This window comes from Talpa europaea (assembly GCF_964194135.1).
Source record: "Talpa europaea genome assembly, chromosome: 11".
NCBI classification, from domain to species: domain Eukaryota; kingdom Metazoa; phylum Chordata; class Mammalia; order Eulipotyphla; family Talpidae; genus Talpa; species Talpa europaea.
The window spans coordinates 9,139,272-9,162,078 of record NC_140078.1 but is presented as its reverse complement, the minus strand read 5'-3'; the positions used below and the strand labels follow the sequence as shown (position 1 = coordinate 9,162,078).

Here is a 22,807-nt window from a genome sequence, read left to right as displayed (position 1 = left end):
CTACCCCACCATGGACCGCTTCCTTCCTCTCAGGCGCACTTCATCGAGTTTTTTGAGCACTGGCTGGGCCTTTTTGGAGGTGGTGGAGTAGCTCTTCAGAAAAGCTTCAAAAACAGTCTCGGAGTTGGGATGGGTACTGAGGAAGGCTTTCTCCAGCACATAGAGGTCCACTCCCTTATCTTCTGGAAGGGCTGAGATGTAACTCAGCCCAAAGTCTATGAGCACGATGTTCAGCTGTTCCAGGGGGGGTTTCAGGAGCATGTTTGAGGTAGTGAGATCACCGTGAATGAGGTCTTCGTCATGCATTCGAGCCAAAACCTGCCCAACAGTCCTGGCTAAGCCAAAGAGACTCTGGGGTTTTTTTTCAGTCTCCATTGTGGATTGAATATAATCCCGAACAGTCACTGAGCCTTTGATTTCTTCCATGTATATGCAGTTGGAAACATAGTCCACAAAAAAGACAACAGGGGCAGCTATTCCTGCAATCAAGACATAAGCGTTACACAAAGAGAAAAAACACTTATCCAGCTTTCTCTCGGAGGCTTGTATTTACAGATGAGTAATAGCAACAACCTTGAGCTGAGCTCCAGGGCCGGCTGGAAAATGAAAACAGAGAGGAAGGAGAGACTTCCTGGAGGCAGGACGCCTTAAAGAAACTGCATCCTGGCCTAGGACCCCTATTACAAACAAAGCCTTTTCTAATTGGTCTCGATGGATGGGACCCTCATTCGGGCCTCTCGCCACTGTAAGAATATTTTTACTTCTTTTGCTCTTTGCCCCTTGTTTCCTGAACCACTCAGTCAGTCCCCTTTGTCTCCAAAAGGCTGCAGAATTGCAGGCATGTCAAGTCCATGGGACTAGTTTACAGGCTGGTGATCTTGGGTCTCCTCACTCATGGGGGTCCTAGTAGTTACTCTCATCCTCCTAGTGGTGGGGTCTTGTCTGTTCAAACTCTTGATATCTGCATTCAACAACTGCACGTTAAAAATGACATTACAAACACCTGCACCCCTATGTTTATAGCAGCACTATTTACAATAGCTAAGCTTTGGAAACAGCCCAAATGCCCTAAAATAGATGACTGGATCAAGAAGATGTGGTACATATATACCATGGAATATTACTCAGCATTCAAAAAAGATAAACACATGCAATTTGCAGCAACATGGATGGCGCTGGGAGGGATCATGCTCAGCAAAATAAGCCAGAAAGAAAAAGAAAAATACTGGATGGTCTCACTCATAGCAGGAATCTAGAAAACTTAAATAAGGGACCAGGAAAATGAATAACTATAAGAAAGTGAAAATCAAAATCAACAAAAAACTATGAACCAGAGACTTTGGGGGGTGGTGGGCGGGAGGGGAGGGATTGGGGTCAGAATGGGGGGTTTGCAATTGTATGGGGGAATATAAAAATAAAATTTATTATTTAAAAAAAAAATGACATTACAGGACTTTCAATCTGTCCCAAACCTGGAGCCCTATGTGTCCCTCATGCTGAAACAGAATCTCCCTCTACACACACACACACACACACACACACACATTCTTAAGAACCCAAGGTGCAATTTTCTCTTCAATCTACTCTTTGTTAAAGGTGTACTATCACTTGTAATAGAAGCCTCACTTCTAACTCATCTGCATGACATCCTTCTAGTGCAGGAAAAGAGAGGGTTCTACTTCCATCTCCTTTATTAGCTGTATACCCATAAACATTAACTCCTCTAAGCCTCCATTTCTGCTTCTATAACATGAATACAATAACTCCAATAGTTTGATGAATCAGTGAATCTTTACTGAATGTCAATCATGCTCAGGATGCTTTTCTAGATACTGGAAACATAATTGGGGATACGGAGGAAAACAGGCAGCCATGATCCCTACTTAATAAACTTATATCCCAGAGAGGTGAAACAGAAAATATGAACACAACTTAAGTCCGAGCAACAGGGAGATGTGTCTGCTTACTCGATACTGACCTTCCTCCAGATTTCCAGCAAAAGCACTAATGAAAGGAAGGTAGGAAGTATTAGAGTACAAAGTCGGTGTCTGAGTCAGAGGGATATGGGCTGAGAGTCAGGCTAAGTCACCTACTCACTGTAACCTTATGGAAGTGATTTTCAACTTCAGCCTCAGTTTCTCCTATGAGGTCGAGATTGAGGGTTATGGTGCATGTATTCCGCAGTTACTAAGCACTAAATGCCAATCACACTTTCAAACATAATAGGTGGCAAACAAAGACCTTTCTATCTACCTGATCACGGCTTCCTGAGGCAGGGGCACTGCTACTGTGACTTTCCTTTATAGGTGAGGAAAACTGCAGCGAGTGGCTACATATGAAGCAGCAGTCAGTGTCTGCACCCAGTGAAGCTGACTTCTGGGCAAATACTTGTTATGACATCTGCTCAAGAGTGATAATGAAGAGCTAATGATCAAAAATTGAGATGGTGCAAACGTAGAAACCGAGGCTCAGGTTAAATAACATGCTCAACGGGAAGCAACAGCGGCAGGCCTGGAAGTGAGCCTGGTGCCAAGACTCCAGGACCAATGAGCGTAGCTGTCAGGCCAAGCAGCTTTTTAAGATTTAATTGAGAGAGGTGTGAAAGAACGACATTTTTGGACCTTCCTGGTGGTGCACGGGGTTAAGACGCAACCTTTGAAGCTGTCTGCAGCCTCGGCAGCACGAGTTCGATCCCCAGTCAGGCAGCTACCCACATGGCGCGGCAGACCTCTCCTGTCTCGCCCGCTGCTCCCCTCAGCAGTGTATTTCAGTAGATCTGCCTGTTCTGTTCCCCGCTCTGTCTCTGGTGAATCCTCTCACCCACCACACCTCTAGCCTGTACCCCAGCTCTTGTATGCATAAATAAATCTTAAAAAAAAATGACACTTCTCGGTGGAAAGCCACGGGGAAGTTCCAAATAGAGAAACTGAGGTAAATCGAGGCACGGAGTTCAGGTCCCGGGGCCTCCGGGTGCCCCCACCGCGCTCCCGAGCGGGGCGGCGGTACCCGCGTCACTGGGGAGCCCCCACGCCCCGGAGCAGCGCCCCCTCACCTGCGCGGCGGCAGCGGAGCAGCGCCCGGGCCTCCTGCACCGTCCGTCGCCGGCCGAGCCGCGCCTCCAGCGCCGGGTGCCGGTAGCCCTTGGGGAAGCGGTGCTTCACCACGGCCGCGCGGCCCTGGAAGCGGCCGCGGAACACGCGCGCCTCGGCGCCCTGCTTCACCAGCTCCAGACCGCTCAAGAAGCGGCTGTTTCGCTCCCGGGCCGCGGCCAGTGCCTCGGCCTCCAACGCCGGCTCCTCGTTTTTCTCAGTCACAGAAGCGCCGGTCGCCGCCATGATTGCGTCGCCGCGCCGCCGCTCGGGCACGCTCGGCTCTCTCCGGAAGCTGTCGGCTCTCTCCGGAATCTGTCGGCTCTCTCCGGAAGCTGTCGGCTCTCTCCGGAAGCTGTCGGCTCTCTCCGGAAGCTGTCGGTGCGGCTTCGGCCCGCTCCGGAACTGCTCGGCCCCTTTCGACACTTCCGCCCTGTAGAAGAGGTCCCGCCTCCCAAATTCTCCGCTCTTTCAGCCCCGAAGACTTCTGGGGCCCCGCCTCCCAGCTCTTCGGCTATCTCCGTAAACCCTCGGTAGTTCTCGGCTAACAGCGCTTTGCTTGTGGAAGCTCACGGTGACTGGCGCGACTGGTGTTGATGAGCCCCGCCTCCTAAATCTCTGGCTCTTTTAGGAGAGTTTTGGTGATGAGAAAATATATTATTGAGTAAATGAATAGAATGAAGATTCCAGCAGAACTCCCAGCCCAGGTGCAATGAACATTCCAATGCAGGCAACATCAACAAGTTTGCTTCCTTGCAGCTCCTTCCCTTTCAAGAGCCATGGCCAGGGCCTCAGCGCTCTTATCTACGAGGCGGGGCAGTGTCTCTGAGGCCATCCCCAATGCCTGCATCTTTTCCCCCTTTTCTTGCCCCCCCCCCCCCCCCCCCCCGCCAAAGTCTGGAGACTTTGCTGTACATGGTTGTGCCTGCTGAAAAACGATGTTATCAACACAACAGATATGGACACAACTATAAAAGGAGCCCTTGGTCTTTAAATGGGTGCTCAGACCTTACGGGGCTACCCAGGTCTGGGACCTCATGCATGAGTAATAAAGCTTCTCCTGGCCTCGCCATTCCTGAAGTACCGCTTGTTCTTCCTCTGCCTGGGTGAAAGGCTAGAATTTATTTCTACAACATTGGTGCCTCTTCAGAAGAACATTTTCGGAATCTTTGGTCTTTTCGGGGGTCTTGCTTGATCCCGAGGAGCTGAACCCCCAGAAGTTTTCCTAGTCTCTTGCTGCCTAAATTATGCCCATCCATAAAAGGCTCACACCAGGCAGATCTGTGCGTACGTAGATAATGCACCATGTGCCACCACCATCTTACTGCTGGGGTAATAATAGCTACAGCCTGTGGAGTGCAGTCAGGAATAACTGGGCTAAAATACAAAAACCATCTTCCAGGAAAAACACAGTTGAAACTCAGAGGGTGGTAGGGATGGTGAGGCTGCAGAGGCCGTGGGATCCAGGAAAATTTTCCAGAGGAGACAGAACTAACTGAATTGGGAGAGATTAGCCAACAAACTTTTACTGTTTGCATCTGTTTTATCAGTTGGAAAGCTAATACAGGCTATAACAATTTATACAATACAAAACTTTGCACACATGAAAACTCAGGTTGCCTATCAAATCACTAATCTGCCCCAGTGAATATTTACTAATTCATTCAGCAAACATACACTGAGTGAACACTAACTGTGCTAGATGCAGGGACATGCGCTATACAGAGAGGAAGGCGTCTTCCCTATTGTGTGTTGTCCAGGAGGAACCCTGGAGGCATGTCTCATTGTAGCAGCCCCTCCTTTATCCCATGCATTGACCACCAGTGCTCAGACATAGGAGCAAGGCAGTTCACAAGAACCTGACTTTACTATCACTGACAGGCTGTGTGTATTGTTACCATGTTACTTAAGGTACAGAATAAGCTGCTTAATAAAAAAACCTAAAACTAGTGACTGGAATATGAGATGTTTATTCCTCTTACATCACAGTCCAGATCTGTCATCCTTAACTCATTGCTGTCTTCTCTGAATCTATTCTCCTCCCAACTCCAGCTGGCAAGAAGGAAGCCAGGGGTGAGGCAGTTTAGAACAAGCGGTTAAGGACTTGATCCAAAGTGCCACACTGACATCCACTCCCTCCTGTTTGTCAGAACTAAGCCACGTGATCCAAGCTGCAAAGGGGCCTGGAAGACATATTCTCTAGCAGGGCAGCCATGGACTTAGCTACAGCTTTGGAAGATGATGACAGTGGGGACAATTACTGGACCTCCATGGTTTGCTATTTTAAGCTGCAAGTAACAGATTACCCAATTAGCTTAATTGGGGTAGATAAGCAATTCATTTATTGTTTATCGCACAGAATAGTATTTTAAGAGGTAGGGAGTCTCTGGTATCTTTCAGTCACTTTATGAAGGACCCAAGATCTTTCCACCTTCATGTGTAGATTCATTGTCTTCACCAGCCCCAGTATCTTGCTTTGGCCTTTACCCTTTTCATCTTATGGTTACAACATGGCCACTGAAGTTCCATGCGTCATAAGAAGACACAAAAAGAAGGCTGGTGCTCTCCCCTATTCACCTCTCTTTGTCTCAGACAAAACCTGCTCTGGAGGTCCCTCCGCTCCCCATTAGACTTCCTAGGCAGGGCCTGGACTACCCCGGGCTCACCTGTCTTTACATTGGCTGTGCAGGAAGCTGGAACTGTGAGCATCTGGCATTTCAGCCTCTACAGCTGGAGACAGCTCTCTGAGCAAGGGGGAAGGAGCTGGCCGTAGCTGTGGGGGAGGCAGCCAGACATTTCTTCAAGTTTCAAATCCATCATCTTCAGAATGAGAATAAGTAATTTTACTTTCATAATTGCTTATAGAAATGAAATAAGCGGTGCCTGGTGGAGAGCAGGTAATTTTCATAAGTTCATTTTCCTGCTCCATCATGGAACTCTCTTTGAAGTACTGAGGAAAGGCCTTTGGCCAGGGTTGCTATGACATCACCCTCAGCTCTGCAGCCCCTGCCTCTCGTACACACACAGGGTTTCAAACGCCAGACCCTTTGTGTTTGCACAAGGTGGTTTCCAGCAGCTTTCCAGTCCAGACTCAGAGTTCAACCAGAACCAATTCTATTTATAACATCCAGTTTCTCAAGTTTGTGGCCCCATTATCACAATTGTTAGCATCCATATAACCATCTCTATGGTTACCAGGTCTGAACCCCTCCTTTGGAAAATACACTGTGCAAACAGACTGCCTATGGTCAGACTGGTTCTGGCTTCTATGGTAGGAAACCCAGTTTAAAACCTTTCAATGGGCCCCCATTGTGCTTAGAATAGAGACGCACATGGTCCTCCAGGGGACCCCTACATCTCCCTTCCACACTCCTTGCCCATGAAACCCCTTTTGCCCTGTGACCATCAAGCACATTTGCTTCCTCTTAGTTTCTCATTCTTATCAGACTCCTCTTGGCACAAGACTTTTGCACCAGCTTTTGCCCCACGCCAGAAGTGTTCTTTCCTCTCTTTGTTGCCTAGATCCATCTAGGCATCCCTCCATTCTCAGTTTAAATGTCACCTCCTCAGGGAGGACCTCCCTGACTTCTCAGAGAAGGGAAAATTCAACTTTCATAAGCTGCGGTGTCCCCTGGACCTCTCTCTTCTTCTGCATTGTTACAGAATCTGTTGTTTACTTGTGTGACTGTTTGATTAGTGGGAGGATTTGGTTCCATGCTGGCTGTTGCCTCCAGGCCACCTCAATTTTTCCTCAGGCAGGGGCCTTCACCAGAGAGAATGAGTGAGTGTCGGGAGCAGCTGAGCAAGAGGGAGACTGCTGTCTTTCATAACCTGACCTCTAAAAGGCCATTGTCACTTTTTCATTGCACTCTATTGATGAGAAAGGAATTGCTACATGCTTGGAGCTTGCCACCCTCAGGGGAAGCCACTTTTGAAGATGCCTACCAAAGTACCCTTAAAACTTTTCCTTTGTCATTTGGGGCAACAAAGGAAGAAGGATTCTCTGTTCTCTAGAGATTCTGCAACAAGCACGCAGACATCCTCGTCCTCACGACTTCACGCAAGCCAGAGAGAACAAAGAATTTTGGAGAGTTCGTGCCTTTTTCCAGAACTTCTGAAGGTTGTCTCCCAGGACAGGAGAGCCCAGGTCTTGTGCCCGGCCTCCTGGTGGACAATTCCAGAGAGTTGCAGATGAAGGAGGCCTCCTGGGACTCCTGTCCATGCCAGAAAGGCAGTTGGGTATGACAGATCAGGGCCTGATTTCTTCAGAACTGGGGTGGGCTTCATGCCCAGCTCAGCTGTGGACTAGTATGTGTCCTTGCACACTGTTTACGCATCTTACTTATTCTCTGTTTATTACACAAGCAAGTTACTTTACTCCCCCCCTTTGCCTCCGTAACATTCATAAAATGGGAGTAAATTGTAATAGTCCCATCTTACTAGGCAGTTAGCAGTGAACTAGTACATGTAACATACTTCAAAGTTTGTAATTATTGTTCCATCCAAGTTATTGTTCCAGAATTTTGCAGACCAATTTCCTCCAAAACTTTGCACCTAGAAACAGCCATTTAATTATACTCATGGAATTTCTGGGTCAAGAATCTAGACTGGGAACAGTAGGGGTGGCTTGTCTCAACTCCACGAAGTCCAAGGCCTCACCTGCAAAGATCTGATGTCTGGAGGCTTCTTCTGAAACAGTGCTGGGCTGACATAAAGTCTGGATCCACCACTGACGCCTTCACACATGGCCTTCTGTGTGTGTGGGGCTTCCCCTACAGCATGGCAGCCTCCTGGAAGTCGGACCTCTTACCTGGACGCCTGGGGTTGCAGGTACCAGTGTCCCTGTGACCCAGGCTCGGCTGCCACCCCATGTCACTCTGCGTCCCCTACTGGCGAAATAGTCACAGACCCACCTAGATTCAAGGGAAGAGACAGAGAACGTTGGACCATGTTTTCAACCTGCTCCAGCTATTATTCCTTGCAGAACTGTATGTGGGTTCCCTGGGCTTGGGCCTGGCTCTCTCCTGTTTGGCCTGTAGCCAACATTCGAGCTGCACGGGGCGTGCTGGCTGAGGCCCTTGGGTGCGTGTGCGGATGTGTGAACACTCCTAGGGAAGGTAGATAAGTCTGTGCCCACGTGAATGCCGAGCCTGCAGTGCTTTTGCCAACAAGTAAGAACTAGTGGGGGTGTCCCCAGCTGGGCTCCTTTCCAGAACTCCCAGTTCAGAAATCAAACCGCCCCCTAGTTCCACGTGGATGCCTACGGGGCACCTGAAAGGTCACCCTGCTGAAAGAGAGCTGAGATCTCTGAAAGAGAGCTGAGATCTCTCCCCACCCCAAGCCACTCCTCTCCCAGGATGTAGGTCCTTTTCCAGTCTGTCTCCCATCTGCCTACCTTTCTCTCCCTACTCCCATCACCTTAGTCCAAATGAACGCCACCTCTCACCTCCCAACAGCCTCCCCGGCGGGCCGCTTTCTGCCCTTGCTCCTTAGAACCCATGAGACCTCCCTGATGACTTCTCGTGTGACTTGGAATAAAATCCAATCCAATCCATTCCTTCCTGACATCTCAAGGCCTTACATGACCCAGCCCCCGCCATCCCCTCCCTCGGCCCAGCTCCCTCCACGGCTGTCAACCCTGTGCTCTGGCTTCCTTTCTGTTGTTCTTTACATTCCTGAGCTCAGTTCCAGCGCTGGGCTCTGGCCTCTGCTGCTCCTTCTGCCGGGAACTTCAGTTCTCAGCTCAGCTATCCCGTGCTCAGAGCGCCCTTCCCAGATCCGGAGTTAGAGCAGCTGCTTGGACCTGCCAACCCCCTCAGCCTGAACCCCTCACCCTGCCTTCATTCTCCGCCTGGCCTGTACCACCAGCTGCCGTTTTCTCTGGCTCTTTATTTGTTTTTCTTCTTCCTGAAGGAGAAAGTAAATTCCACAAAAAAACCAACCAAACAAACAAACAAAAAAACCCCACTCTTGTCGTGTTCTTCAGTCCAAGCCCAGGGCCCAGCACATGTGGACAGTGGGAGGTGCCCAAATCTAAATGTCCAGTGAAGGGAAGTGACTCCAGGGGAGACTGAGTGGTCAGAGAGGGTGTGAGTGTCATGGTCAGTGTAGGAGAGGGAGAGAGAGAGAGAGAGAGAGAGAGAGAGAGAGCGAGCCAGCATGCGGGCAGCCTGCACTGGACAGTGGTCATTAGGACGTGTTCTTCCTGCAGGAAGGAGAGCTGATGGGGACCCCCACCCCACCCTCACCACCAGAGATGACAGCAGGGGGAGCACCCCCGGAAGGATAGCAGGTGGGGACCCCCAGCCATCCCCGCGCCGGGCAGGGGGTGTTCCTGTCTCTCCATCCAGCCCCTGGACAGCCGGGGGCCAAGGCCGGTTGACGTGGCAGCGGCTCTACCCGCGGGCAGGCGGGAGGGAGGGACCGAGGCGAGAGGCGGGCCGGAAAGTTTGTGGGGCGGCCGAGGTGGGGACGCCCTCGGGGGATGCGCGCAGCCCCCCAGCCGGCAGCCTCGCCGTCCCGCTCGCCATGGGTAAGTCTAACGTGGCCCTGCTCGCCCGGGCCGGCGCCCCATCAGCGCGCGCCCCGCGCCCTCCCCCATCAGATTCCGCCCACTCGGCGGCCGAGCCAGGACGGAGGCCCCGGCTGGGGGCTGGGAAGGAACTTGGGCGCACTTCCTTCCTCCCTCCTTCTGCCCCTCTCCTTTCTGCCCAGAAAAAGTGACCCGAGAGGGCTGGTTACTTACTTTGAGTGCTTATGGGGTCCTCAGTCCCAGGCACGTGAAACGGATCCTATTTTGTACCTAAAGAAATAGAAGCTCATGAGCTCGGCAGCACATCTGCGCGCTGGGCACTGGTCTAGGCCCACGGCGCCTGCAGAACAAAACAGGCAAAAGCTGACCTGGACGTGATTCAGCAGAGACAGAAAAGATTTGAATCTAGGATCGTGGGGGGGGGGGGTGGGCAATGGCTGTGCTGCTGCAGGGGCCCACGGTTTCTGTTTTTCTCTCTGCATTCAAAAGCCTCAATAAATGAACACAAATGCCCTTCGAGAACTGAGGTGCTCTGCGACACATAAAATAGAGTGGCGTGAGGGAGAGTGAAGCGGCAACTGGGCTTTGTATGTGAGCAGACAGGGCCTTTCCTGGAGTAGGAGTCACTGGAGCTGAGGCGCACAGAAGTGGGCTTGCTGAGACCTGGGAGAAGAGCATCCAGATGGCAGAACAGCAAGTGCAAGGGCCCTGAGGCAGTGGCCCAGCCAGGGACTGGAGTACAGTGGGCGAGGGAGAAGGGTAGAAAGGCAGTCAGGTAGGTGGGGCCAGAGTGTGCAGGGATTAGTAGACCTTGGTGAGAAATCTGGGTTTTATGCCAAATGTCATGGAAAACTAGAGAAGGGCTTTAAACTGGAGAGGGACTGAACTAAACTAAGCATGGCCTGAACTGTGTTTTAAAAATTCGCTCTGGGTTGTTTGATGGAGAATCGTAATAGCTAACAGGGGCTGTAAGGTAGACAGGCACATGAGGTGGGTATTACTGTTATCTCCGTTTATAGATGATGAGGTTCAGAGGGGTTAAACGAGCTGCCCAAGGTCACACAGCTCTGGAGAGGAAATCCCAGATAGAATTCCAGCACTCTGCCCCAGGCTGCATCCCCAACGCCTGGACTGCTCATGGAGGGGGTAATAGCACAACTGGAAAGCAGTTCCAGCTCTGACTCAGAGACCACACTGTTAACCACCAAGGCACTGAGGGAAACTGAGGCCCAGAGAGGTCAATGGGCATTCAGCCTGGCCCTGGCTGTTGGCACCTGCCCTTCCTATCCCTTTGTGCCCCCTAAGTTAATCCAGAGCTGCTTACCAAGCATCTTCTATGGCAGAGCTGGGGTCCTCTATCAATGGGACTCGAATCTGCACGGATGCGTTTTCCAGTGGAACCTGTGGGCGTCAGCTGCACCTCTGAACCCTTTGGCGTCGTTCCCTTTCACCTCCAGAGGAACCCAGGCAAAGGCAAACAAATTCTGTGCTTTCACTTGATTGCCTCCCTTGACCTGAAAGAACCTGCCCTCCTGGTATTAAATGCCAGAAACATAAGAAGGTGGGGAGAGCACTGGGGTGTTAGAAAGCACAGGCCCTGGGTGGCAGGATCTCCCCAGTGCTTACCGCTGGTCATGAACAGGAAGGACAAAGCCACCAGGGAGTGCTGGTAGAGGGCTATTTCCATGGGTGGGGGCACTGGTGGGGGAAGAGAGGGGTGAGCAGAAAGTGGGGGGGGGTGGTGAATCTTCCACCCATGAAACTCCTCCCCCTGTAAAAAATGTTGCCTAACAGGGAAGGACAGAAGCACAGTAAGAAAGAACAGAGCAGGGCCTCTCTGGTGGCGCAAGGGGTTAAGTCGCAGCACTATGAAGCTATCTGCAGGCAGGGAGCTGACTTCATGGCGCAGCAGATCTCTCCTGTCTCACCTGCTGCTCCCCTCAGCAGTGTATTTCAGTCAGTCTGCCTGTTCTGTTCCCCACTCTGTCTCTGGTGAATCATCTCACCCCCGCACCTCTGGCCTGTACCCCAGTTCTTATATGTATACATAAATAAATCTTCTTTAAAAATAGAAAAAAAGAGAAAGAACAGAGCAAACTCTTGTACGCCAAGGTTTTAACATCTCCATGTGGAGTGGCTAACGGACCGTGGACCGTCAACCAGACTGCCTGGCTTTGAATCTCTGCTCAGCTGCTTGCTACTCTTGACCTTGGACAACTCATTCACCTCTTTGATCATGAGCTCACTCATTCATAAATAACACAAAAGCCCAGCTCATCAGTAGTCAGTAGTAAGGATTCAATGAGTTATTGCACATAAAGCACTCACAATAGTGCCTGCTCCAGAGAAAAGCCAAAACCTGGTAATGTAGTATTATAAACTCGTCAGGTCTGGGGTGGGAGTGGGTGAGATAGATACTAATGGTTTACTCTAGATGCTTCCAGAAGTATTTACATTTAAGTATGTGAATTAAAAATTAAGGGTAACTGGGCCTCCCTGGTGGCGCAAGGGGTTGAGACGCAATTTATGAAGCTATCCGCAGCCACTGCAGCATGAGTTCGATCCCCATCCAGGGAGCCACCCACATAGTGCAGCAGACCTCTCCTGTCTTGCCCACTGCTCCCCTCAGCAGTGTATTTCAGTCATTCTGCCTGTTTTGTTTCCCACTCTGTCTCTGGTGAACCCTCTCACCACCCCCACATCTCTGGCCTGTACCCCCAGTTCTTGTATGCATAAATAAATCTTTAAAAAAAATTAAGGGTAACCGCCATAACTGCCAACCAGTACGGTAGCCATTTCGACACATGTGGTTATTTTTACATTTACGTTAATTAAAATTAAATAAAATTTAAAATGTAGTTTGCAGTCACAACAGCCACCTTTTAAGTGCCTCATGTCCATATGCGCTGGTGACCATCATCGGACCCCTCTCATCACTGTCCTCGCGCCCTCCAAAGCCCCACGTGATCCCATTCCTGCCTCCTTGACCCGCGCATCACCATCTTCTGTCAGTCTCACTGGGCTCCAGCACTCTGGAGAGTGCACTCTCTAGCCACATCAGCTCTGTGACTTACTTGCTGTGCAATCATGAGAAAGTTTCCAAATCTCTCTGTGCCTTGGAGAATGATGCTAACAATACTATGTTATAGTTATAGGGTTGTTGTAAGAACCAAAGGAAGAAATGCGTGTAAAGCTCTTAAAACAGGGTCTGGCATTTACTACTATATAAGGACGAGGCATTAATAGTAATAGTTATTGATCGGGCCTCCCTGGTGGTGCAAAGGGTTGGAGCACCACCCTATGAAGCAATCCGCAGCCTGAGTTTGATCCCTGGCCAGCCAGGGAGCAACCCACATGGCGCAGCAGACCTCTCCTGCCTCGCCCGCTGCTCCCCTCAGCAGTGTACTTCGGTCAGTCTGCCTGTTCTGTTCCCCTCTCTGTCTCTGGTGAATCCTCTCACCCCCTGCATCTCTGGCCTGCACCCCAGCTCTTGTATGCATAAATAAATAAATCTTAAAAAAAATAATAATAGTTATTGTTCAAGTGCAGCCCAAACTGTCCTGCCTCAGAGCCTCTGTTTTTGCTCTCCGCTCTGTCTATTATGGTCTCCCAGATTTTTATGGCTTTCACCCTCACTTTACTCAGATGTCTGCTCAAATTTTCTCTCTTCAGAGATCCCTTAGTGGGCTATCCTGTTTAAAATGGAACTCATCCTTCATGTCAGTCCCTTTTGCCCTCTATTTTTTTAATGATAACTATCACCACCTGAAGTCATATATTTATTTGTTCATCATATGCCTGTTGCTACTAAAATATCATGACCTTACATCCTGGGTCCTGTTGTCAACCCCAAGAACATTACCTGGCATGTTGTAGGTACTAGATAAATTTGTGAATGATTGGGTGGGTGGATGGGTGAATGGATGGATGACATTGAGGGATAGATGGATGCATATGGGGGGTGGGTGGAGGGATGGATTGATGGGTTAAGAGATGGAGGTTGGATGGATGGGTGGTCCAGCTAGGAACCATTCTGAACTCTGCCCATATCACTTTGTTTTCCAGGCCAGCCACCACCACTGCTGCCCCTATGTGCCTCTGTGTCTTTGCTGGGTGGCCTGACCTTTGGTTATGAACTGGCAGTCATATCAGGTGCCCTCCTGCCTTTACAACTTGACTTTGGACTAAGCTGCCTGGAGCAGGAGTTCTTAGTGGGCAGCCTGCTTCTGGGGGCTCTCCTCGCTTCACTGGCCGGGGGCTTCCTCATCGACCGCTACGGCAGGAAGCAAGCCATCCTCGGGAGCAACGCGGTGCTGCTTGTGGGCAGCCTGACCCTGGGCCTGGCTGGCTCCCTAGCCTGGCTGGTCCTGGGCCGCTCAGCGGTTGGCTTTGCCATCTCTCTCTCCTCCATGGCCTGTTGTATCTACGTGTCAGAACTGGTGGGACCACGGCAGCGGGGCGTGCTGGTGTCTCTTTATGAGACAGGCATCACTGTGGGCATCCTGCTGTCCTACGCACTCAACTATGCCCTGGCTGCTGACCCCTGGGGATGGAGGCATATGTTTGGCTGGGCAGCCGCACCCGCTCTCCTGCAGTCCCTCAGCCTCTTGTTTCTTCCTGCTGGTACAGTTGAGGCTGCAGCCCAGAAGGACCTCATCCCCCTGCAGGGAGGGGAGGCCCCCAGGTGGGGCCTGGGGAGACCAGGGTACTCCTTTCTGGACCTCTTCAGGGCACGGGATAACATGCGAGGACGAACCACAGTGGGGCTGGGGCTGGTGCTTTTCCAGCAGCTGACAGGGCAGCCCAACGTGCTGTGCTACGCCTCCACCATCTTCCGCTCCGTTGGCTTCCTCGGGGCTTCCTCAGCTGTGCTGGCCTCTGTGGGGCTTGGGGCAGTGAAGGTAGTGGCTACCCTGACCGCCATGGGGCTGGTGGACCGAGCTGGCCGCAGGGTCCTGTTGTTAGCTGGCTGTGCCCTCATGGCCCTGTCGGTCAGTGGCATAGGCCTCGTCAGCTTTGCCATGCCCATGGACACAGGCCCAAGTTGCCTGGCCACGCCCAATGTCACCAGGCTGTCAAGCCTCCCTGGGGACTCTGATCTGCCAAGGGAGGAGTCTCCACCTCTGCTGCCAACAACCAGTGGGAACCACAGGGGGCCAGTTTTGTCAACCTCTGAGCAAACCAAGTTCCACCCCATACCTGGGGACCCCGCAGCGCATCATCCCCTGTCAACCCTGAGCACCGCCTCCCCTGCACCCCCTGCTCTTGCCCCAGAGCACGCCCTGTTGCATTGGGCTGCCCTCATCTGCATGATGGTTTTTGTGAGCGCCTTCTCCTTCGGGTTTGGACCAGGTAAGTGGGAGTTTTCTTGCAGAGACTCTAGAACCTTCTACCCCTCGTAGTGGGAAGCTTGGGGGCCACATCAGTCACGGGTAGTGGCTTGACATGATGCCAGTGAAGCTTACTCTTTAGGGCTCCTCCTTGCTTGAAGACTCCTCCGGAGGGAGAGGCCTAATTACATATGAGTTTTTTTTTTTAATGAGGGCCTCCAAATCATGTAAGCCTTTGGCTTCATGAAACCTGAATTTGCCCCATTCGAAAGGGTTTACTTGAAAGGAATGTAATGACTAGGGTGATCCAGAGGAGATTGGTTACCTTATAGGAATTCTTACAGCACTGTGGGCAAACAGCCCAGGAGAATTTGGGGTCAAGAGCCTGAAATTCCGCTGGGGTCACATGGTTGAGGGCAGCCTGCTGGATCAGGGATGCCAGGCCCCAGGTCCCTACGGGTGCCTAAGAGCCCTCTCTGCATTCCTGTCCTAGTGACCTGGCTGGTCCTCAGTGAGATCTACCCCACAGAGATCCGAGGGAGGGCCTTTGCCTTCTGCAACAGCTTCAACTGGGCCGCCAACCTCTTCATCAGCCTCTCCTTCCTCGACCTCATCGGTGAGTCCTCTGACCTCGTTCCTTGCTGCAGTTCCTTCCTCATCCAGGAGCAGCTGCTTCCAGACTGAGCCAGGGTTCCTGTACTTGCTGAGTGACAAGTGACAGAAAATCTAGTACTAACCACTTTGTGAACCAAAGGGAATGTTTTTGTCTCAAATCACTAAGATGAGTGTGGTTGCTTCAGACAGGGCTGAGCCAGAGGCTGCAACAAAATTGCTGGCAGCTTTCACTCCCCCGACTCTGCTGTGGCTGCATTCTCAGGCAGACCCACCTCGAGTGGCAAAGATGGCTGCCAGCTGACCTCTTCAGCTTGGCAGCCCTGTGGAAGGAGAGTGTCTCTTCCCCTGTGATTCGCTCACATGGGCTTGGGACTGACTCTTACCGGCTCAGCGAGATCATCTGCTTATCCCTGAACCAACCACTGTGGCTGGAGGCCTGGAATATTCTGATGCCCAGGCCTGAGGTATATACCCATCCTGGAGCCAGGAGGTAGGCCCCAGCCATGGACTGAGAATGAGGGGGGTTCCCCAAAGGAAAATTGGGGTGCTGGTGTCAGAGAGAGGGAGAGGGGAGGCTGTGGAACAAACACAACAGAAGATATGACCAGAAAGCCTTCTGTGTCTTTCTAGGCCTGGTCAGGGAGGGGGCTGGCTTGACTGACATACTTGGGAGTAAAGGCTGAAGGAGGGGAGAAGCAGTGCATCCAGGTCTAACCCTGGATGCCAGCCCCCATCTGTTCCCTCCACCCTGGAAGCCAGCCCTGATGGTTGTGGTGGAGGGAGGGGAACAGATTCTGGGTGAGGGAACAGAGGGTGTCTGGAGGCCTCAGTGTAGGCTCTGGCCACCCTCTCCAAGGCCATTCTCTTCTCTGCAGCCCTGAGTCCCCATTCTGAAGCAGGAGAGCTCTCACATGTTTCCTGCCTATAGCCCCTAGCCCCCACTTGAAGCTCCAGGAAGAGGGGGCGCTGGTTTCGGGCCCTGTCCTGGATTGCTGAGGTTTGTGTCCGGTCTCCCAGACCAGAGCAGGCCAAATTGACTGAAACTCATTTCCTGAATGCACAGTCACCGGATAACCAATTCATGGAGTTTTTGAGATTTTTTTAAAGCTGGGCTTTGCTAAGGCTGCACCCCCACACACATGCTGCTGCTGGCATTTTAGATTCGGGTGAGTGGGCTTTCCTGTAAATACAGGACGCCTTGGTGTGCTTGTGGATTTGGGTACCGGCTCCTTCCCTGCCCCCATCCATCCAGTCCTACTCCTGCTCTAAGGGACTTAGCCAGCAGCCTGCAGGTCATTCTGCAAACCGACCTTCTGGAGAATCTTCTTTGAATGAACTGATATTCAGTGCTCAGCCTGGAACCAGCCAGTTGGGTCCAGGCTGTGCCTCTGCCCACAGTCCCGCCCTCCTCTTCCCAGGCACCATCGGCCTGTCCTGGACCTTCCTGCTCTACGGGCTGACTGCTGTCCTCGGCCTGGGCTTCATCTATTTGTTTGTCCCTGAAACAAAAGGCCAGTCATTGGCAGAGATAGACCAGCAATTCCAGAAGAGACGGTAAGGGGGGCACGGTAAGGGGTGGGCGGGGAGGGGCGAAGAACAGTGTCATCAAACCCCCAAGCACTTTGCTTTAGGATTTCAGTTCTCGTACATTCCCTTTTCTTGTGTCTTGCTCTCTTACTGCCTGGGCCCTGAGTTTCGCCCTGTCTTCATACATGAGCTGTTCTGCGTGAGTTGGCTTGTGTCTTCAAAGCAGTTTCCTCTACTTTCAACCCAACTCATGCAATTATGGAATCATAGGAATTAGAAAAGCAGAACCCCAAAACTACAGAATCGTAAGAGTCATAGAAGCTTGGAGAAACAAAATATTATAAGGATGACCTGGGAGAAACCAGGGTGGGGGGCTGGATGTCCCCCTTCCTAGCAGGAGAGTCACAGCTGCCCCGGGTGACGGTGGTTGGGAGAACTGGCTGTAGGGGGCAACAGTAGACAGGGAGGCCGGGGGAACCGCTGGGTAGTCCAGGCAAGAGAAGACAGGAGGGTCAGGTAGGAGTGGAGGTGGAGTGGGGTGAGGACCCCAGGGGCTGGGCCACTCCCATCTTCCCTGGGCCCTGCCACTCACCGATCCCACTCACTCTCGATTTGACAGGCTCACCCTGAGCTTTGGCCACAGGCAGAGCTCTGCTGGCGCCCAGTACAGCCGCATCGAGGTCTCTGCAGGCCCCTGAGGATGCCAGGTGCCCCGAGGATGCCGGAACCGTGGCCTTAGTAGCCCATCTCCAATGTCCTGCTTCCCTGGGCCTGGGGACACAAGCTCCAGGTGGTCCTTTGAGACTTACCCCTCCCCCAGAGGAACACGTGGTGCTGGGGAAAAGGGAGAAGAATACGAAGACCTACATCTTCATTTTCAGTCTGACTCTGAAGGTCCCTGAGGCTCTGCCTTCTTGCCTCAGTTTCCCCAGTGACTGCATCGCTGCCTCACTTCACATCTGATGGAGTCTCCATTGCTCCCTGCACTACTCAAAGAGTCTCTAGGGCACCAGTGGTGACAGGAAGCTTCTCCATATTGCCCAGATGTCCAGCTGAAAACCCCATGCTCTGCTCACTTCCCTCTCTGGCGAGGGGGAAGTCTGCTGTTGGACTCGTGCATCTCAGTCTTGTTCAACCCTGGGTAAATATTACTGAAACTATTCATCATTCACCAGCCACTCAGACTAGTTGATGGGACACTTGAGTTCTAGTCCTAGTTTGGCCCTTGTCGTTACTGTGAAACAGGGGAAACTGGCCTCAGTTTCCCCCATAAGGGCAATGGGAGACCTGGACCAGGTGGTTCTGAATCTCCCTTCTGACACCAGTGAGCTGGGATTCCCAATGCTGGCAGCGCAACACATGGTCAACATGGGCCCTGCTCTCCAGCTGCTCGTCATCCTTTTGGGGGATGGAAGACTTAATTAGGGGAGCAGAATTCTAGGGTGGTGTGCTCAGAGATCCAAGAGCCATCAAGGTGCATGCAGGGAGCTCAGGCTGCGACCAGGCTCTGCAGAAAGGAGGTGTGTTTGGAGGCTGATCAACCCGGTTGTGGGTGTTGCCCCCACTTTTTCGGCAGCTGTTGACCTCCGGTAAGTATCAAGGCCAAGCCCCAGTTTCCACATCTGTAGGAGGGTGATGGTTATGCATGTGGGGGTGTATTTGATCCCCAACTCCCTCTAAGAGCTTCTCCAGCTGGTCCCATTCAGCTAGTCAGGACCTGGGGGATTTCTGCTCACCCTCAACCCCCAGCTCCCCACCTTTGGACCCTGTAAAGGATCATCTCCCAAAGGTGAGTCAGATGGAGACATAGCAGGTAGCTCAGGCCAGCGGTTGCTAGAAGGGACCAGGCAGGAGGGATCCTGGGTTCTGGGAGGATGAAGAGTTAGAGTAAATCCAGGAGGACTGACAAAAGGTGCTTTGTCACCCATGCCTGCTCTTGGGGGTTGCCAAGCCCCTCAACTTCTCTCTTTTCTGGGTTCTTCCCTTACATCCCTGGTGGGGTGGAGTAGCCTGGGCAAGTCCTCACTAACGCAGGTAGGGAAATGACATCACAAAAGCAGGTTTTCGAATCACCATTTCCTTCAATGTCCTTGGGATGCTTTTTCCTTATCCACAAATATAACAAAACAACGCTGAACAAAAAGACATCATTCGCGGACCCATTGTACTGCCTTGTGAGAGCTGACTGTTACACATTCAGGATTTTTGCAAGCTCGTCATAAAACACACCCATCAAAAAAATAAACTATTTAAATTTAAAATCAAATAAATTATACTAAAAGCAGAGGTAATAAGTACTAAAAATATTTTACTATTAGCTGTGCTCCTGAGATTACGTACATCCATTATAGCTTGGGAGGGACCAAAGGAGACAGCATTGCCTCCCTGTTCCACACTCGGTGACGTCAAGGTGGGGGGTCTGCGTTCCATGACGTCACATTGGTCACTTGAAACTGGCCGTGGGAGAGTATTTATTCCACGCAGATTGGGACACACCACACACGAGGGCTTGATTTATTGTTTTGCTGATTTTCCAGTATGAAGAACGTGAGGGATAAAATGTTAACCCATAATGCAAATTAAACTTAGAAGGGTCAAGTCTGTAACTGTAACTTGTGAAAGACACAAAAAAATTCGAGGGGCTCTTCTTCCAGTATTCAAACCCTGTTATGTAATTCAGCAAACAAGTTGCTCGTGCTGCTGCTGAGGGAGTTCGAGCTACATCTTCCATGTTTTGCTTTGGATTTACTTGTTTCATAAGCAAAAATTTCAACCAGCATTTATGTACTAATTCTGTACTAATTCTGCCACGATGTGAAAGCAACTTTGTGCTGGGTCGTATTGTTATCAATCACTGTTTTGTAATCTAATTTTGTCAAACCATGGCTTTGTCTTGCATGCCAGACTTTGGCAAAAAATCAACAAAAACATTCTGTGAGAATTAATGGGCTCTGTGGAATTTACAATAGGGTATTTACAATAAAGTGTTATTATTTGCAAATTTAGAAATTTTGTGCAACAAACACACCATTTATCGCAGTAAAATTTACTCACACACACACACACTTTTGAAATTTGTGATCTTTCATGTAAACTGTATTTTTACCTCCTCTTGACGAAGATCCGGGCGCGCTGGGCCTGCATTCTGAAGTCCAGCCACTAGGTGGCGCAGAGTAGCAGCCGCTTCCTATAAGACCTGGATTGGCTGCAGATGCCACACAGCTCCTCATTCCAACAACCTAAAAAAAGTAGAAACAAGAAATTCTAGCAGCAGTTATTTCAAGTCAGCGTGATCTTGGAGTGTTGGTGAGATGGGAAAGTAGAGTTGCTCCCCATTTAGAAACTTTTATTATGTGAGTTCAGGCTCATGTGTCTTGTTGCTGTAATGAAAGGATTAGGTTAAGTTTAAAAAATCATTTAAAAGACATTTTTTCACTTTGCAAAAATAGCAAAACACTGACAAATGGAAGGATCAAAGATTAAAATTGCTCATGCCCAGCAGTGGCTCGCCACATTGTATGTCTAGTTACTTAATCTTTTGTCGATGATGATAAATCAAGTTAGTTAAAAATGTAGGTACCTTTCTGGAGAGAGCTATTTTTTTACATCCTTGAGATCACACTGTACGTAAACTGTGGCATTTGCCTTTTTTAGATTATCAAGCATATGGCTTGAGGCTAAGCTCACATATAGATGTTAAGAATCATATCAGCAATTTCTCCCAGTGTCTGGCTTTTTCTTTACTTCTGAGTGTGTAGAAAATTGAATTATGTGTGTACCAAGTCAACATTCCAGTTTTCCTGGCAAAGACTGATCTGCCAGTGGAAACAGAGTGTTTTCATTTTCTTCCTTTCTTCTCCCTGTCACTCTTCGCTGTTCTGGTTTCTCTGTGCGCATATTTCTCCCTTGACTTGGCACCGTGTAGTTGCTAAGTTCTTCCAGATTTGGGGTCTCATGCCATCCCAAATCTCTGCGTTTGCTAGGCTGGGTCGGTAGTTACTGAGATGTGATCCAGCGAGCTCTGTCTGAGGCCATCTCGCCATTAGATGTGACTGACGGGGTGGGAGACCCGACATATGCCAGCTTCTCCACCATACTTCTGAGAAGTATCTTCACAGCACTTTGTGCAAAATAAGTTCTCACTACGCCCTTGATTGTTGAAACCTGCTCAGGGAGCCGTTGGCAGGAGATAGGCAATTATCACTCCCAATCAAGTCCTCAGTGCCCTCTTCACCGAGGTCTTCAGAGCTGAAAAGCACTAAAAGTCTTCTCACGCCCTTGTGCCCAGGGTCAGACCAGCTTTTCCTGGACTAAGTTTTTAAGACAATCCAAATGACACCCAGGGAGCACCTGAGCAATGCAGCTGTCCAGGGTCCCGCTGTCTCTAACCTGATCTGAAACCTCATTCTGTGCCACGTGAGAAGCCAAGACTCCCTGTTAAATAGTGGCATTTCACTGCTGTGTCTGCGAGCTTGCTCTCATGGCTGCACTTTCCTGGATGTTGGCATCAGAGGGCACACTTACCCACTCTGTTTCCCTCTGTTCACACGCACCGGGACTGGCTCTCTACCGCCCTGTGTGATCACTGGGCAGATCCTGTGGCCTTTCCGCTCACTCTCAAGTAAACAGTAAATGGCAACACCATGAAGAGAACAGGAAAATGTCTGCCAGTCACATCCAGAGTAATGGTTTACATTCAATCACTAAAATACTGAGTCTTGTTGAAATTCCAAACTTCATTCATGTTACCCTCCTTCCTCCCCCACTCTTACTGCTTCTCCCCACACCCCCACCTGACCCCAGAGGGAAGGCACCTGCTGGTGCTGTTATGACTTGCACTGTGTTTTCGGGGTTCAGCGAGTATGTGAGGTTACTTCCTTCTATTATTAGTGTGTGTGTGTGTGTGTGTGTGTGTGTTTGGGGGTCTTGACAATACCCTCCCTCCCACCAGGAAGCTCTGAATAGTTGCTAAAAGATGCACGTCTCCTCTGACAGGCCACTCCCATCTCGCCACAGACCCTTGGCATCCCACGGCCCAACACCTGTGTCAGGGTCCCTCTGCTTCCGGCAGTCTTCCCGCCAGGAATCCCAGGTGCTCCCCGCCAGCTGCTCAGGTTCAGAACCAGTCTCTGGAAGAAACTCATGCTGTGGACGCACCCTAGAGTCACCTCCTGTTGCAGCTGGCAGTGGCCCATCATTTGTGGAGTCTGAGCAGCCACAATCTCAAACTTCTAGACCTTTCTAGACGTGGATTGGCACCATTCTGCCCAGGAGTCATAGGACAAGCTTTCTAGGCAGCTCTCCCACATCTCTCTGACTTGGCTTTAAGTAAAAAATTGGAATATCGCTCTCTCCACCACAGAGAGCGCACTGGTAGCACTGGTAGCAAGGATATGCCTGAAGGACTCCCAGCAGATTCTCCAAAGCCATGTCCCCCTCAAACCAGCCCTCCTGCCGGCTTTCCCAACCTCCTCAGGGTAGGCACTCAACTAAGTTCTCAAAACCAATCTTTGACCATTTTGCAATTCCTTTATAGGTGGGGGGCGGGGTGTAGGGAGGCACTTGTACCCATTGGGTTACTCTTGGCCTTTGGGGCTTCCAAACTGGAGGCAAAAGGTCCTGCTCTCACATCTAGTTGCATTCTTGTGCCCCTGCAATACTTGTTTGGATTTTGGGGTTCCACTTTCTCTCTGCTCTTCTGCGAAACCTTGGAA

The 22,807-nt window shown here is 50.7% G+C and overlaps 2 protein-coding genes across 2 annotated transcripts; one reads left to right on the top strand and one right to left on the bottom strand.

Moving 5' to 3' along the window:
• Nucleotides 1-3,383, bottom strand: TP53RK (TP53 regulating kinase; the record flags this gene model as incomplete). The annotated part of the gene is made up of 2 exons (XM_084247530.1): nt 3,053-3,383; nt 1-479 (listed from the first exon to the last, which is right to left on the bottom strand). Exons 1-2 carry the CDS (start codon nt 3,333-3,335, stop codon nt 1-3), a joined length of 762 nt encoding a protein of 253 aa, XP_084103656.1. The 5' UTR covers nt 3,336-3,383.
• SLC2A10 (solute carrier family 2 member 10) lies at nt 3,334-17,791 on the top strand (the record flags this gene model as incomplete). The annotated part of the gene is made up of 9 exons (XM_084246612.1): nt 3,334-3,470; nt 3,565-3,622; nt 7,868-7,919; nt 8,129-8,171; nt 9,440-9,621; nt 13,687-14,973; nt 15,445-15,567; nt 16,985-17,120; nt 17,713-17,791. 9 exons carry the CDS (start codon nt 3,334-3,336, stop codon nt 17,789-17,791), a joined length of 2,097 nt encoding a protein of 698 aa, XP_084102738.1.
• Nucleotides 17,792-22,807: the final 5,016 nt, after the last annotated feature.